Raw genomic sequence first — 16885 nt, 5'->3', positions numbered from 1 at the left:
TTTTAATCCTGTAGGACCCCTGCCCTGCCTGATCCCCTCTCTCCTGGCCCCCTCCACATCCTTTCCTGCTTCCAGTCCCGCCCTGTGGCTCCACCCCCTGTCATGGCTCCACCCCTCTCCTTGTGGCCCCACCCCTCTCATGGCCCCATCCTCCCATCTTGGCCCCACCCCTCATCATGGCTCTGCCCTTGCTTTATAGCTCCACCTCTCCCCATGACCCAACCCTTCCCCTCTTGGTTCCACCCTCTCACCGTGACTCCACCCTCTTATCATGGCTCTGCCCCTCCTCCTGCAGGCTGTGTTTGACTGTGTGGTGAACTCCCTGAAGAATGTCCTCAACATCTTGATTGTCTACATGCTCTTCATGTTCATATTTGCCGTCATTGCGGTACAGCTCTTCAAAGGGAAGTTTTTCTACTGCACAGATGAATCCAAGGAGCTGGAGAGGGACTGCAGGTAAACTGAGGCAGAGTGCAAGGTGGGACACAGCCCCACAATGCAGAGAACACTGGGAGTTCCCTTGGGACCAGGTGGAACTGGTCATGTAGCTTGGGAGACTCCACGGCAGAGCATCACGGACTGTCCACGTGAGGCCTCAGGGCTTCCTGTGCCCAACCTGGCCTCCAGAGCAGACAGGATAGGGCCCTTTGGGGAAGAGCTGCAGAAAGCAGGGTAGCTGCTTGTGTGGACCCTGGGCAAGGCAGTACCCACAGTGTCTTCCTGCCTGTGCGGCAGTGTCCCAGCTGCCTCTTGTGTGGATATGGCACAGCTTCCTCCTGTGCTGTGTGACTGCTGGGCACTTGGCTGTTTGCAGCTGAAAACGCTGCACGTGCACGTGTCCACCAGGGAGCAGTGGCAGTTTGGGGAGGCGTATCTGTCTAGGAGTGGAATTGCCAGGTCCTGGGTGTGTGTGTGCTCAGCCTTAGTAGATGCTGCCGGCCCTGGTGTAAGATTATGCTCTCTCCGGCGTGGATGAGAGCCCCACATCCTACCTATATCTTGGTGTTTTCTGTCTTGCCTTTCTGGGTGTAGTGGTAATTCACTACGGTTAAATTTGCACTTGTGTGATGATCAGTGAGATCGAGCCCCCTTTCCTAGGGAGATTGGCCACTGAGGTGTTCTTTTTCGGAAGTGTCTGTCTGTGGTCCTCTTGTCTGCTGCCTGCCTCTTTCACGTTGGATACTAGGAATCGTGCAGTGTTCTGTACAGGAACCCTTTGTCAGATGTACGGACCGCAGATGTCGTCTTCTCCTCTGCATGGTGTTTTCTACTCTTTTCATGAAGTCTTTTGAAAAACAGTTGTTTTTTATTTTACTTTTTTTTTGAGACAGGATCTCACTCTCACCCAGGTTGGAATTGCAGCTGCTATTGCAGCTCAGTACAGCCTCGAACTCTCAGGCCCAAGCGATCCTCCCTCCTCAACCTGCTGAGTAGCCTGGATGACTGCAGGCACGTGCCACCACACTTTGCTAATTTTTAAAAGTTTTTGTAGAGACGGGGTCTTACTGTGTTGCCAAGCTGGTCTCAAACTCCTGGGCTCCAGAAATCCTCCCGCCTTGGCTTCACAGAGTGCTGGGATTGCAGGTGTGAGCCACTGCACCCAACCAAAGTTCTTGATTTTAATATAGTCCAGCTGATGTTTTTTGTTCTTCTGTGCTAAGTACTCTTTGTATCCTGTTTAAGAAATCTGTCTTAAGGCTGGGGATGCTTTCTCTGAAAAGTGTTATTTTTGCCTTTCACATTAAGATCTGCAATTTACTTGGAGTTGATTTTTATGTGTTGTGTGAGGTATGGGTTAAGTTTTCTGAAGATAGATATCCAATTCACCCATTATTGTTTATTTGAAAAGGTCGTTCTCACCCCAAGATAATGGGCTTTTTGTAAAAACAGCTGTATTGAAATGTAACTTACACATTATACAGTTTGTTCATAACAGTCCATTTAATGTGGACAATTAAGTGGCTTTTAGTATATTCACAGGTACATGTAGGCATCACCACAGTCAATTTTAGAACACATTTTCAGCACCTCAAAAAAAATGAATAATAAACCCGTACCTTTTAACTATCATCCTTTAGGTCCCTGGCCCCACCTCTAGCCAACTACAAATATGTTTTTAATCTCTGTAAATCTCCCTGTTCTGGATGCTTTGTGTAAATCGAATGATACAACACGTGGTCTTTTGTGACTGGCTTCTTTCGCAAGATGTTTTCAGGTTTGTCCACGCAGCAGCCTGTTGTCAGAGCCTCATTCCCTGATAACGGCAGAATATCTGTTCTGTGCTGTGCCACGTTTTCCTTATTCTTTCATCTGCTAATGAACATTTGGGTCGTTTCTACCTTGTGGCTATTACGAATGATGATGTTGTACTCGTTTATGTCTACATTTTTGTGTGAGTGTGTTTTTGTTTCTCTTGGATATGTACCTAGAAGTGAAATTTATGGGTGATTGGGTGTGTTTAACTGTTCGAGGAAATGCCAGACTGTTTCCAAAGTGGCTAAAGCATTGTATATTCATGTATGAGCATTCTGAATTCCCCATATTCTTGCCAACACTTGTTGTTTTTCATCTTTTTAGTTTTTGTGTTTTTTAAATTACAGCCATCATCATGGGCAGCAAGTGGTGTCCTGTGGTGGTTTTGATTTGCCTTTCTCTGATTATGAGTGGTATTGAGCCGTGTTTCATGTGCTTAATAGCCATTTGTATGTCTTCTGTGGAGGAATGTCTATTCAGATCCTTTATCCATTTTTTGTTTCGGTTGTTTGTCTTTTTTATTAATTAGAATAGTTATTTACATATTCTAAATACAACTTCCTTATCAGACAGATGATTATGAAATAAGTTTTTTTTCCCCCATTCTGTGGATTTGTCTTTTTACTTTCTTGATGTCCTCAGAAGCACAAAAGTTTCAAATTTTGATGCAGCCTAATTTATCTGTATATTTTTTATTTTGTTGCTTATGATTTTGGTGTTATATCTAAGGATCCATTCCCAAATTTGAGGTCATGCAGTTTTGCCCATTTTCCTCTAAGAGTTTTATAGTTTTAGCTCCTTACATTTAGGTCTTGAATCCATCATGAGTTAATTTTTGTCTGTGGAATAAAGTAGGGTACACACTCATTCTTCTGCATGTGTACATCCAGCTGTCCCAGCATAATCTGTTGGAGAGGCCATTCTTTCCCCATGGAATGGTTTCAGCACCCTCTTCAGTGTCGGTTGATATGTGGGTTTATTTGGATCTTTTGTCTTTACCCTCTAACCTTCCATGTCCTCATTCCCAGGGGTCAGTATTTGGATTATGAGAAGGAGGAAGTGGAAGCTCAGCCCAGGCAGTGGAAGAAATATGACTTTCACTACGACAATGTGCTCTGGGCTCTGCTGACGCTGTTCACGGTGTCCACGGGAGAAGGCTGGCCCATGTGAGTGCTCGTTCTGCTCACTGTGGCTGGGGCAGGCAGCTCCTGAGTGTGGCCTCCCTGCTCCCTCAATCCCTGGGCTCAGGAGTGGAAGCAGACCCATCCTTGTGGTGCAGGTCTTGAGTTCTCAGGGCTGTCTCCTTTGGGGGTTCCCCTGACGCTTGCTCTCCTCTGGGCCCAGGGTGCTGAAACACTCCGTGGACGCCACCTATGAGGAGCAGGGGCCGAGCCCTGGGTACCGCATGGAGTTGTCCATCTTCTACGTGGTCTACTTTGTGGTCTTTCCCTTCTTCTTCGTCAACATCTTTGTGGCCTTGATCATCATCACCTTCCAGGAGCAGGGGGACAAGGTGATGTCTGAATGCAGCCTGGAGAAGAACGAGGTAGGTGAATGCTCTGTGGAGTCTCACGGTGGATGGTGTGGGCAGCACAGTCAGGCTTTCCTTGTGGACACACATCACTCATGGCTGGTCAGCTTTGGCTGCCACTGTCTTCAGCACAGGGGCAGGGCCTCCTTTCTCCTGCAGAGAGAACACATTTGGTTGGTTGAGGCCTGTTTGGAGAAGGCCTGGGCTGCCTCCATCTATCTGCCTTCTCTCAACAGGGCTCCCTGTGAGGGCTGGTGAGACGGGGCTGGGTGCAGTAGGTGCTGTAGGTAGATACCTCTGAGTCTCTGCACTCCTTTCTCCCCTTACAGAGGGCCTGCATTGACTTCGCCATCAGCGCCAAACCCCTGACACGGTACATGCCCCAGAACAGGCAGTCATTCCAGTACAAGACGTGGACATTTGTGGTCTCCCCGCCCTTTGAGTACTTCATCATGGCCATGATAGCTCTCAACACAGTGGTGCTGATGATGAAGGTGTGTGTGGCTCAGCACGGAGGGGCAGCTGGCACTGCTAGGGATCGGGATCTGAGCCTCAGGCCTTCTTCCTTCCAGCATGAGCCAAAGCGTAGATGGCCTTACCTCTTGGCCAGCACAGGATACCTGTGGAATCCTGTTTCCCTTTGTGGTCTGTGGGCTGGGACAGTGGGGAGGTTCTGGGAGGACTCAGGGAGAGCAGGAACGGGTGTTCCAGGCCGAGGCAGGGGTGGAGTTCTGTCTGCCCACTTTGCTTGGCCATAATGGTCCCAGATGGGGTGTCTTGGGGCTGCCAAACCCATGGCCAACAGCGCCTATTCCCTGGGCAGTTCTACGATGCACCCTATGAGTACGAGCTGATGTTGAAATGCCTGAACATTGTATTCACATCCATGTTCTCCATGGAGTGCGTGCTGAAGATCATCGCCTTTGGGGTGCTGGTATGTGCTTTGATCCCCCCTTTGCCTTTTGACAGCCTGCATTCTGGCTCCCCATCTGTAGGGTGACCTTTGGGGACTCACAGTTTGGAGCTGGGAATTCCCCAAGAACCCACAGTGCATGTGACACTACAGGGACCCTGGAGAAGGGCTGCTCTGACACTCTTGGCTGCATAAGCTCTGCCACCAGCATAGGTCCTGGGAGGCAGGCAGGGTTGGGTTCTTACTCTTTGGATGCATGGCTCTTAGTTCTGCCTCTGCCCAGGCCCAGAGGAATCTGTGTCCTTGGCTTTGACATCTGCTTTGCTCTGGCCTCATGCTGTGCCCCCTGGGGTGGCCCGTCTGCCCTGTGCCCACTGTCTATTCTTGATCGGGGCCACCACCTACCCCTCTTTGCCGACAGAGCCCTCATCAGCCGCTGGCACTAACTGCTCTTCTTTTTCTCTAGAACTATTTCAGAGATGCCTGGAATGTCTTTGACTTTGTCACTGTGTTGGGAAGTATTACTGATATTTTAGTAACAGAGATTGCGGTAAGTAGCATTTCTGTCCCCACTTCAGGGCCCCCAGGTGGTTCCTTCTGGAGGGTGCCCCCTCAGTGCATCTCCAGGCCCTGTATTAGCCTCCTCCTGGGTTCCCCAGGACACCCTGCACACATGGAGGCTTCCCTCCAGAGGTGGAGTTTAGGGATTGGGTGTTGTCTCAGCAAATGTTCTTTGTTGAATAAGAAAGTGGTTCTCAAAGATCTTTTGAGCTGCTGGCCTGAGAGTTACCTGGAGCTCCATGGTAGCAACTAACCAAGAGGACGCGAATCTTAAATTTGTGTGTGTCTAATATGTATCTTAACTACATGGTATCTAAAGTGTGTAAATTGAAGCCAGTAGGGATTTACATTTTAGAATATTGCCTCTCTCTCTCTCTCTCTCTCTCTCTCTCTCTCTCTCTCTCTCTCTCTCTTTCTCTCTCTCTCTCTGTGTGTGTGTGTGTGTGTGTGTGTGTGTGTGGCTCTGGAAATACTCATTCTTATCAAACATGTGGATTGTGTCTTAAAATTGACCACTGCTGGGACGTAAACTTGTTTCAACTAATTTCAAAGCATCTGAATCATAAAGCAACATTCTTTGAGTACAGCATATTACACTGGAAATAAATCTCGTTTGTTTGGTCTTAGGTTGAATTCTCTAGAAGCAGACGCTGAAATGAGCACTCACGTGAAAGTCATTTTTTAAGTGGTGTTCCCTCCCAGTAGAAACCAGTAGAGGGGCATGGGAAGTGAGTGAAAAGGGAAGGACCAGAAACACTGCCTCCCGAGCCAAGTCCTGGTGGGTCAGGTTGGGTCGTCTCCCAGGGGACTTCTGGCAACAGCATAGGTTGCACCTCAGAGCTATCCCTGCAGAGAAAGGGAGCCTAATGCCTCAGCACAGCATTAGGCTGAGGGCTGCATTTGGGGTGTCAATTCTCAGATGCTTCTGGTTCCCTGAAAGTGAAGCACGAGTGCCATGAAGCAGGCTTTGCCACCCAAGCTGTGGGGCTGAAGGGGTGTCTGACACCATCACAGGAGGACCTGCTGGAGCTCCAGGGCTCCTTCCTGGCAGCATTCAGCTCTGCCCACACTTTACATTGGGTTCACTGTGCTCATTCTTTAGGGAGGTGCTGGTCATGGTCTCTGGAAGACAAAGCAGAGCTCCCTCTGCTGTGCTGGTCCAAGCAGAGCTGATATTCATCATCTCATTCCCCCAGCACCCTTTGTAGAGCCCTGACCTGTGGCCAGCCCTCTGCTGCACTGGTTCCTGGCTCAGACCCTCCGCCCTGCGCATCCCAAGCCCCTTCTTGTTGCCATTCCTTTGTCCAACCCTGGCTGCTGTAGTAATGCAGTCAGTTAAGACTGGTCATAGGAGCATGTAGAAGGGCCCAGTGAAGAATTACACAGTGGCCGCTCTGCTCTTCACAAGAATCAGGGTCAGGTGATCTGGCCAGTTTGTCAACTCTGTGATGCCTGCTGGCCCTCTGGCATGAGCAGCCCCAGTGACCAGGTGGCCACCGTGGCTTTTGGTGTTGTGTGGTAGAAGCCTTCTCCACCCCTTTGAACCAGGGCCTCCAGATTTGCCAGACCTAAAATTGGGGAAGATAAGCACAGGGTTCATGCAGGGTTTCCGGAGTGATGGAGAGTGGGGCCACTTCTCCTTTTGCCATTTCTTTGATCCATGCATTTTACCAGTTGGACACCCAGTACCTTCGATTGGCCATTGGTTCATCTTGAAATATGGCACCCGAACCCCATAAGGTATATCACTAAGCCGGCATTTTATCTGTGCCTTTAAGGTCAGGGCAGCACCTCCTCAGTGTTGCGTCAGATGATCCGGTGGACCCCATGGTCACCTGGCTCGCCTGCATCCCCTGCGTGCTCGGAGCTGATGTTACATGGAATCCTCTATGGGTAAATCTCTGGTACCAGCCCTGAGATGCTAGTGCTGGCGTGGTACTGCACAAGGAAAGGCAGAGCCACACCTGGGGTGTGAGTGGATCCCAGTTGAGAAAGATCACTGCCCTTTCCAGGAGAAGGTGTTCTAGTATCATCAGCTTACCACTGGGTGGCTGGTTGACAACCACAAGGATGGCACCAAATGGAGGCCCAGTGTTGCTGTCTGCTCATATCCGGTAGATGATTGTCAGTGGTTGTGCCTGGATCATGCTGCCGAGAGGCTCTTGGCCATGGTGGTCATCCTATCATAAGTCTACTGTGTGGACACTGGGATGGGTGAGGACAGAGGCTGGCTGATATCTGTTGGTCGACTTATCCCAGTGCTTGGTTTTTAGTGCCCCGTGGTGAGCATTTGTTTGTAAAACAGAGGCCTATGCCCCATTCCTGTTCCCAGGGCCTGTCTGTCTGCTTCTCCCCTAGACCTTATTCTCTCCAGGGTCTGGACCAGCCGTTTGTGCCTGCCTAGGACCCTGTTATCCTCAGTACAGGCAACTTGTTTTCCCCCACATGCAGAACTGAGCAGTACCCTGCCCAGGGCTCTGCCCCACCACTGTCTTTCAGGCTGTTCCCATGTGGGGCTATAGTGAGGCCTGCACCAGTACAGCAGGAAATGCATCCACAAACCAGGTCTGCATTTCCCCTAAGTTGTAGTGAATCCCCATGAAGTGGTGGTGGGAGTGAGCTGAGGATGTCATTGGTCAACAGACATGTATGTCATGGGGGATTGGGCTACATGTTGTGTGCTGTGCCCTCTAGACGTGCTTGGATTCAGTCATAGAGGTACCCCTTCCCTTGTTCACTGGGCCTGTGGTGGGTCTGACAGCACATCACTATGTGTAGGCGTTTTGGTGTCATAGATGGCAATATCTCATGGTGACCCACACAGCTGCCACCAGGGCCAGGAGCTAGTTTGGCTCCTCTCATTATGCTTCTGTTCTGTAGGTGGCATGGCCTGCTTCCAAATGCTAGGTGTCTGCACTGACTTCTCTGTGAAGGCTTTCCTGAGACTTTACCCAGTGTCCTTTTGTACCACATAAACATCAAGGGCCCTGGGGGCTGCTGGGTTTTGTGGCCCAAGTGGCAGGGCCACTGCTATCATAGCATGGGTCTGTTAGAGACCCCACTTGCAGTCTGAAACCTCTCAAACTTGGCAGCGTTTTGAGTCACAGCAGTATTTCCTGAGTGGCCTATACCATGTCCAAAACCCAAAGAAGCCTACCCGCAGTAGAAGTGCGAGGTGCAGTTATAACTCGTCTCTTACCTTGGAGTATAACCAGCCACCTAGTGGTATGTTGGTGATGCCAGAGCACCTTCTGGAAAGGGCAGTGATGTGTCTCAGCTGGGATCCACTCACACCCCAGGTGTGGGTTTGCCTTTCCTTGTCCTTGGAGTCCTTGTCTTGGCATAGCCCAGACCACTGGACACCTGAAAACTTCACTGACATGGAAGGTCCATGAATCCTTATAAGATTTATCACCTGTGCCCTGGAGTGCATCAGGACATCTGATCTGAGTGGCATAACATGGATGTGGTGGACCAGTGTGGTGTTCTGAAAAATGTCTTAGCCAGGCACAGCCAGATTACAGGTGTGGCCCACACCTGTAATCTCAGGGCTTTGGGAGGCCAAGGCAGGAAGATTGCTTGAGCCCTGGAGTTGGAGACCAGCCTAGGCAAGATGGCAAGACCCTGTCTCTGCAAAAAATTTAAACAATTAGCCAGGCATGGTGTTATGCACCTGTAGTCACAGCTATTTAGGAGGCCAAAGCAGGAGGATTGCTTAAGCCGAGGAAGTCAAGGCTGCAGTGAACTATGATCACACCACTGTACTCCAGCCTGGGCCACAAAGTGAGTCCCTGTCTCTAAAAAATAAAAATAAGAAAGGATTCCAAATGATTAGGAGTCCCTTTGGACCACATTGTGACGCAGCGTCAGACCGTGAATGTCTGCCACAAATGCAAACTGCTTCTGACCCTGCTTAGCAGTGACTGCAAAAAAGAGGGTGCTCACCAGGTTGGCATCTGTGTGCCAAGTCCCAGAGACTGAGTCGATCTGTTCTATTAAAGAAACCCAATCGCCCACAGCAGTGGGTACTCAGCTTGGCTTATTTGGACAGTAGTCCACTGTCATCCATTGTGATCCAGCTTTCTTGCACAGTTTATACTAACGAATTAAATGGGAATGAGGTATAGACCACCCTTTTATCTTTTGATTCTTCGAGGTGGGACTAACTCCTCCATTCCATACTGGATGCAATGTTATAATTTACTGTTTTGGCTAGGGGTGTCAGTGTTGAGGACTTCTCTGTTGTTTTATCTAATTCACATGTTGAGGACCCAGCGCGATAGGTTCTGCCACTAAGTGAGGACTAGGCAGATGAACACTAGCTGAGTCTGTGGGCCCACGAGACCTCTGAGAGACGGGCCTGGACCAGGGATTCATTGGCGGCCTGGCCTCTGCTTGCACACACTCTTACATGGAACCACAATCTCATTTTAGTTCCTTGGTGTCAATGTTATCTTGGACCTTATATCTAATAGCCTTTAAAACATCCAGGGAGGCCGGGTATGGTGGCTCATACCTGTAATCCCAGCGCTTTGGGAGGCTGAGGCAGGCGGATTACTTGAGGTCAGTAGTTTGAGACCAGCCTGACCAACGTGGAGAAACCGCGTCTCTACTAAAAATACAAAATTAGCCAGGTGTGATGGCGCATGCCTGTAATCTCAGCTACTCGACAGGCTGAGGCAGGAGAATCACTTGAACCTGGGTGGTGGAGGTCGTGGTGAGCCAAGATGGTGCTGTTGCACTCCAGCCTGGGCAACAAGAGCCAAACTCCATTTCAGAAAAACAAAACAGAAAATCATTCAGGGGATTCTTCTTTCTCCAGTGTACAATTTCTCAAGTAAATGAGCAAGAGCTCCTTGAGGAGGGGCGGAGAAATGACAGCTGCATAGACTCCTTCGGGTTGCGGGATTCCTCTGCAAGGGGGCCCAATCTCTCCTCTAAGCTATGGACCCTGGATCTGAAAGCTGGTTGAGAGGCTGGGGAGGCAGTGTGTTTGTCCACCACGGTGGCTGACGTCAGCCTTCTGCTCACTTCTTTTGAATTCTGTATGTACATATGTTCATCTCAAGCAGCATTCTTGTTGGCACTGCCCCTCTGTCCTGCCTCTAGGAATGCCATGGTCAATTAGCTGCCACTGTGGACCTTTGCAGGTCAGGGCTCTTGGTTTCCATGGAGGCCTCGCTGCCCATTGAGCTGGTTCCAGGCAACCAGCCTTGGAAGGGAGCCAGTCATGTGCTTGTGTGCTGCCATGGGGCCTCTGCAACTCCGGAGCCCTTTCTTCTCAAAGGAATCCCTGTTCCTCGGCAGTATCTTCTCCTGTCAACCCTGGCCTGCAGAAGGTGGCCACCAGTGACCTTGTGAGTGATGCCACTGCCCTCCTCCTAAAATGCTTGTGGTGTTGCTGCCTCTGAGAAGCTGGTTGGATCGTGGGCTCTTGGGTCTTACACGGCAGGCTCTTTCTAGCATGCCTACCACTCTGAGCTTGTTGGTCCTGTGCCCAGCATCTGCCAAGGCAGTTCTGTCACCCCCACCTCATTTAATGTGGGCCACCAGTTTTTCCAAGCTCCTGGGAGTCATCCCAGCAGCCTGTTAGCACCTGCTTCAGGTGCCCTTGCCAGGGACCTGGATCTTGAGTCATGGGAGAAAGCTCCCCTATATTAAAAATAGCTTTTGTTTAGCCTGTCTTCCAGCCATCCTCATCCGGTCCCTCTCACCTTGCTCCTGCTGCACATATCTGTTACATCTAACACAGCCCTTCACTGAGCAGCCTTTTTTCTCACTCGGCCAAACCACTGCTCCCCCAGTCAGGCTGTATGAAAACTCAGGTTATGGGTCTAGTGGCTGACATGGGAAGTGAGGTGGATCTTGGGGAGGGTGAGTACTGTTGTGGAAAGCATCCACCTCAGCTGAGACTCCTGCAGGTATTCAGGCAAGACAAAGTGAGGTCCTCCAGCAGGGGTCGGGGCCACTCCTGCAGGCCCAGGTAGGCCCAGGTCATCTTAGAGCTCTGCGTTGTGGGGGTGCGCCCACCCTGGTGTTCCTGCTGTTTGTGTCAGGGCCTGCCCTCCCTCTCTGGGTGTTGATGTTGGAGCATGAGAGACTCGTGAGCCCTCTCTAGAACCCCGGTCCTCTCTCAAGGCCCAGGCTGGTCAGCACAGTCCACAGCACAGACCACATTTGTGTTATACTTGGAGTTGCTAATTGACAACTTACACTGTAGCTATTTTTTCCCCCAGAGTAATCGATGGCTCTTAGCCACAGTTCTCCTGCTCCACCATTCTTAACAGTGCCCATTCCTGATAGCCTGTGGATACTAACGATATCTTGTGGTATCATTATTGCACCCCTTTCAGCCCTGTACAGATTTGCCCAAGATGAATGCTTCAGCAGTTTGAATGCACACCAAGAGTTACTGTCACCTCATTTTCCAACAACAGGAGAATCTGGCCAGTGAGCCACTCCCCAAGGGTTCCTTCCAAGGAACCACCTCTGGTGCCACCTGTCTTCGGATCAGAACCTGTGATCCAAATGTGATTTATTTGGAAGTGTTTCCAGAAGTAGTTGGTGAGGAGGGTGGCTGTTGGATAAGGAAGAGAGCCAGTTTCAAGCAATTCCAAGTAATTTGGGCTCCTTCCCACAGGGGTTCTCCGAGGTTAGTTTTGGCTGCCACATCAGCGTTGTCCCAGTGAGGGGCAGGAGAGCGCAGCCTGTCCTCCACCTGCAAAGCAGGTTCTGGCAGCCTGTGGGAGTCCTTGCATCCAGAGACCCAAGCGGACTGGGTACACCTGTACTCCCACGACTTTGGGAGGCTGAGGCAGGATCATTGCTTGAGCCCAGGAGTTCGAGGCTGCAGTGAGCTATGATTGTACTACTGCAGTCTAGTCTGGGCAGCAGAGCAAAACCCTATCTCTTAAAAAACAAGGCAGAGAGAGAGAGGAGAGAGAGAGGTGGGGAGGCAGGAGGAGAGAGACAGCGGGAGAAGGAGAGACATGTGCTGCTGCTGTATGTGAAAGTGCACTGGGAACCGGTGTGGACAGAGGCAAAGCGATCAGAGCGCATGTGTGGCTGAAACACGTAACAGTACCTTCTATGCTTCTTTCGTTTCTATTTTTTGAGACAGAGTCTGGCTCTGTCACCCAGGCTGGAGTGCAGTGGCGCAGTCTCGGCTCACTGCAACTTCTGCCTCCTGGGTTCAAGCGATTCTCCCGCCTCAGCCTCCTGAGTAGCTGAGACTACAGGCACACACCACCATGCCCGGCTAATTTTTGTTATTTTCAGTAGAGACGGGGTTTCACCATTTGGTCAGGCTGGTCTTAAACCCCCGACTTCGTGATCCGTCTGCCTTGGCCTCCCAAAGTTCTGGGATTACAGGCGTGAGCCACCGTGCCCGGCCCCTCCTACACTTTTGAGGAAAGAAACTTCTGAATAAGTTATGGGTAAATGAATGAAATAATGATGGAAATTAGAAAATATAAATAACAGAAAAACAATGAAAATACTGTTTATTAAAACTCATGAGATAACAGCTGAAACAGTATTTGGAAAGAAATTCACAGCCTTAAATGTTTATATTAGAAAAAGAAAAAAATGTAAAAATGAATGAGTTTAACATCTAACTTTAAAAGTTAGAAAAAGAGCAACAGAATAAGCTCAATAAAGTAGAAGAAAAATGTAAGAATAGGAATTAGTAAAGTAGAAAACAAAGACCAGAGAGAATCAATTAAGTCTAAACTTAGTTCTTTAAAGACTTAAAAGTTGACACACCTCTGGCAAGATTAATCAAAGAAAAATAAGAAGGTGAAATACATGATGTAAGGCAGGGGAAAGCGTCGTGACGGTGGGTACAGGAGAGAGTAAAATCAGTAGAATATTGTGAACAGCTTATGCTGGTACATTTGAAAGCCTGGGTAAGTTGATACATTACTATAAAAATATAAATGACCAAATCTGACAAAAGAATAGAGAAAAACCATGAATGGTTCTTTTTTAAAGCATTAAAGAAGTTGAATTAATAAACAATCTTTCTACAAAGAAAACAGATTCTAATGGTCATATACATTGGGTTTCTACCTGAAATATAAGGAAAGATCATTCTACTCTCTCTTTTTTTTTTGAGACGGAGTTTCACTCTTGTTACCCAGGCTGGAGTGCAGTGGCGCGATCTCGGCTCACCGCAACCTCCGCCTCCTGGGTTCAAGCAATTCTCCTGCCTCAACCTCCTGAGTAGCTGGGATTACAGGCACGCACCACCATGCCCAGCTAATTTTTTGTATTTTTAGTAGAGACGGGGTTTCACCATGTTGACCAGGGTGGTCTCGATCTCTTGACCTTGTGATCCACCCACCTCGGCCTCCCAAAGTGCTGGGATTACAAGCTTGAGCCACTGTGCCTGGCCTGATCATTCTACTCTTAAAACATTTTTCTAGAGAATAGAGAAAGAGTGAAAATTCTCTAATTAGACTAGTGAAATGTTGACATTAAAATATTTTAAAAGAATAGGTCGGGCGCAGTGGCTCATTGTAGGGCACATTGTGAGCCAGATGTAGGGCTGAGGGCCCACAGGGTCGTGGGGTGAGCCTTATGCTGTGCTGAGGCGCAGGATCCAAGAAATAAAGAGACAGGACACAGAAGTACAAGGAAAACGCAGCTGGGCTCGGGGGGCCACGCCACCTATGAGCGGAGTCAGGCGAGGCCCCGAATGTCCAGAAGTGTGAGTATTTATTGTGTATAGGTTGGGGGCAGGGCAGTGAGTGAAATCATCTTTAAAGATAGTGATAGGGTCGTGAGCAATAAAACACGGGGTCCACCCCCATTAGGTCACAGAGGCCAGGAGGTGGACAGTGCACAGCAAGGGGCCCGTTCCCACAAAGGCAAGGGCTGTGTGCAGTAAGGGGTCCACCCCCATTAGGTCACCGAGGCTTGAAGGTGGGCTGTGCGCAGTGAAGAGGGTGCAGTGTGCAATACTTCTGTCTATGGGCAAACTACTTCTAAGAAGATTTATAGGAGGATGCTTTAAGTCACATAGCAGTGACAGAGCTGTCAAGGTTACTGCCACCTTCTGGCAGCTTCCAGTGGGTTCTATGGGAAGATGCTTTTCAAGCAGCACAGTAGTAAGAGCTGATAAAGTTCACAGTCACCAAGGTGGATTGCTGAGCGCAGCCTTCCACAAGAACTGGAGCAAGGTCCTACAACTCCTTTATCAGGAGGAGTGGCTCTCACCCCAAGCCTGCCATACAGCGGGTGTCTTTACGATACTGAATGCTGCCGCCTGGGCCATGGATTCTTGTCCTGGCATAACTGTTTTCCCTTAAATTATGCTCTGGACTGTGTCTGCTCTAGGCATTCCTCTGATTATAAGCTGCTTATTCCTTAATTCATGCTCTGTACTGTGTCCACTCTAGGCATTCCTCCAATCATGAACTAAGATAATTATAGGTATATATGTAGGGAAATATTCTTCAGGCACTATCAACTATTATATGATTATATATAGAGGATTATATAAAGGGATTCTTCAAGCCCTAATTCTATAAACTAATATATGATTATGTAAAGGATTATATAAAAGAAAATAGCTGAGTATTAACACTGTAAAGTGAGATGTTCCTCAAGCCCTAACTGTGCCAGGGTTCTGCTTAGCTCTCATTCCTCGGTGCCTATATGGGGGGTTACCCACAGCTCATGCCTGTAATCCCTGCACTTTGGGAGGGCAGATCACTTGAGGTCAGAAGTTCGAGACCAGCCTGGTCAACATGGCGAAGCTCCATCTCTACTAGAAATACAAAAATTCACCAGATGCACGCCTGTAATTCTAGCTACTTGGAAGGCTGAGGCATGAGAATTGCTTGAAACCAGGAGGCAGAGGTCACAGGGAGACAAGATTGCACCAGTGCACTCCAGCCTGGGTGACCGAGTAAGACTCTGTTTTAAAAAAAACAACACAGAACTCTGGCACTGCTGATGGGCATGCCAGCTGGCACAGCCTCTCTGGGAGGGCCCTGCAGCACCTCGAAAGTTGGACATGCACACGCAGCTTAGCAACTGTACTTCAGAGAGTTCTGTGCAGATGACCCCCAGAGGCATTTTCACACGTGTTCCTGGCACCAGTATCCTGCTGACCAAACACAGAGGCATCTGAGTGCCCATCAGTAACAGAATGTGCCAGTTGTTAGGGTCTGTTAATGTGAAGGGCCACATAGCAGTGAAAATATGCAAATGACGTGAAATTGAGTTCCCCACTGCAAATACAGCTTTGAGGGGGTTTCTGTGTGTGCATCCCCTTCCAGTGACATCAGTGTGGATGCTTCTCAGAAACAGTTTCCTGTCAGAGCATAGGTCTGTGCAAGTCAAAGAAGCCTGTGAGAGGCCTGATCCCACCACAAAGGCTAGGAACAGGCAAATGTACAATGCATTTTCAGAGTTTATGGTACAGCTGAAAAGCAAGCTGTGATTAACAAGGAGGAAGGGTAGTTGCTGGATCTTCAGAGGAGGAAGGGAGACCCAAGAAAGGCTTCAGAAGCGATGGTGATGTTCCATTCCTAAAACCGGGTAATGAATATGTAGATATTCGGTTTTACTTTTCTTTAAAATATTTGTGCATAATTTTTATATGATATGCTTTATGATTTTAAAAAGTTAATGATCTGAGTAATCCCAGCAAATAAGCTGAAACCTGACATTTAATCAGAAAAATCAGAAAAGTTCTGTTGCCCCAGCCCTGGTGTTGCATTTCCTAGTGGTTGCCTCCTCTGTGTGCATCTCACCCAGAAGCAGTTAGTCCCAGTGCGCTTTCCAAGGGGCACAGGCGGGCTGCACTGCTGATTCCTGAGGGCCTCCTCCTTGGAAACAAATCTTTACTCATCAAATAAAGTGATTGAACACCGAGCTCCCAGCTGCAAGGACACAGCTGGGGCAGGGGGGTTCTGCATGTGTGAGCCTCCTTTCCAGGAGGGGCAGTGACTGCTGACTGCTGAGAGAGCACACAGTGGAGGGCACCTGGCTGGCATCAGACATGTGCAGAGAGCACCAGTGCCAGCCGGGTTCTAGGAAAACCTCCCTACACCCCACAGAGGCCCCAGTGTAGGCCAGAGGCCTTGATACAAGGCAGATATCTGCTGCAATGCAGGCAGCCAGAATAACCCACACTCAGCCCCTCAGCTACACGTTGACAGTCGAGGCCGGGCTGTTATAGTCATGTCAGACCCTGAAGCAAGGCCTTCTTGGCAGTTCCTGCCAACCTTGGACACCCAGCAGGTGGGGGGCCTGAGAGCTGCCGATTTGAAGGCTCAGCTGTCCCCTGGCCACCCTTACTCCCGGAGCCTAGGTGGTCGGCTCCTCTGCCTGGAGGAGAAAAGATGAAGGGAAAGCCGTCATGTGGACTGGTGGTGCTGTGTTTTGTTTGTGTGTTTGTTTTTCATTCGGAGCCACTTCATATGTTTACTTTGTGAATGCACTTTTTTTTCTTAGGCAAAAATATGAGTGTCAGTTCCCATTCCCAACTTAAAAATCAAAACAGAGTTTTAGCAAGGGCACCCAGAGAGACGGCTCCAAGCAAGCATGAAACTGACATTGATTTCTTTGCCTGGAAATAAAAAAATAAGTGTCTGTGAGTCATCTTTGGATTTGCA

At 49.1% G+C, this 16885-nt stretch overlaps 1 protein-coding gene across 8 annotated transcripts in view; it reads left to right on the top strand.

The window, feature by feature from the left end:
* CACNA1B (calcium voltage-gated channel subunit alpha1 B) overlaps positions 1-16885 on the top strand; it is a 237984-nt gene that overhangs the window by 163665 nt on the left and 57434 nt on the right. For all 8 annotated transcript variants that reach the window (XR_012516448.1, XM_074394405.1, XM_039461495.2 and 5 more), the window contains 6 exons: positions 296-456; positions 3282-3419; positions 3598-3799; positions 4114-4278; positions 4608-4718; positions 5164-5247. Coding sequence is in view for 7 of the 8 variants with exons in the window: in XM_074394405.1 (XP_074250506.1) it covers positions 296-456; positions 3282-3419; positions 3598-3799; positions 4114-4278; positions 4608-4718; positions 5164-5247 (861 nt within the window). In the remaining variant the exon portion in view is untranslated. The remainder of the gene's footprint in view (positions 1-295; positions 457-3281; positions 3420-3597; positions 3800-4113; positions 4279-4607; positions 4719-5163; positions 5248-16885) is intronic.

The sequence above is a fragment of the Saimiri boliviensis genome, chromosome 2 (genome assembly GCF_048565385.1).
Source record: "Saimiri boliviensis isolate mSaiBol1 chromosome 2, mSaiBol1.pri, whole genome shotgun sequence".
In the NCBI taxonomy this organism is placed as follows: domain Eukaryota; kingdom Metazoa; phylum Chordata; class Mammalia; order Primates; family Cebidae; genus Saimiri; species Saimiri boliviensis.
Note: the sequence above shows the minus strand (reverse complement) of the source record. Positions and strands in the feature narration are given on the sequence as shown.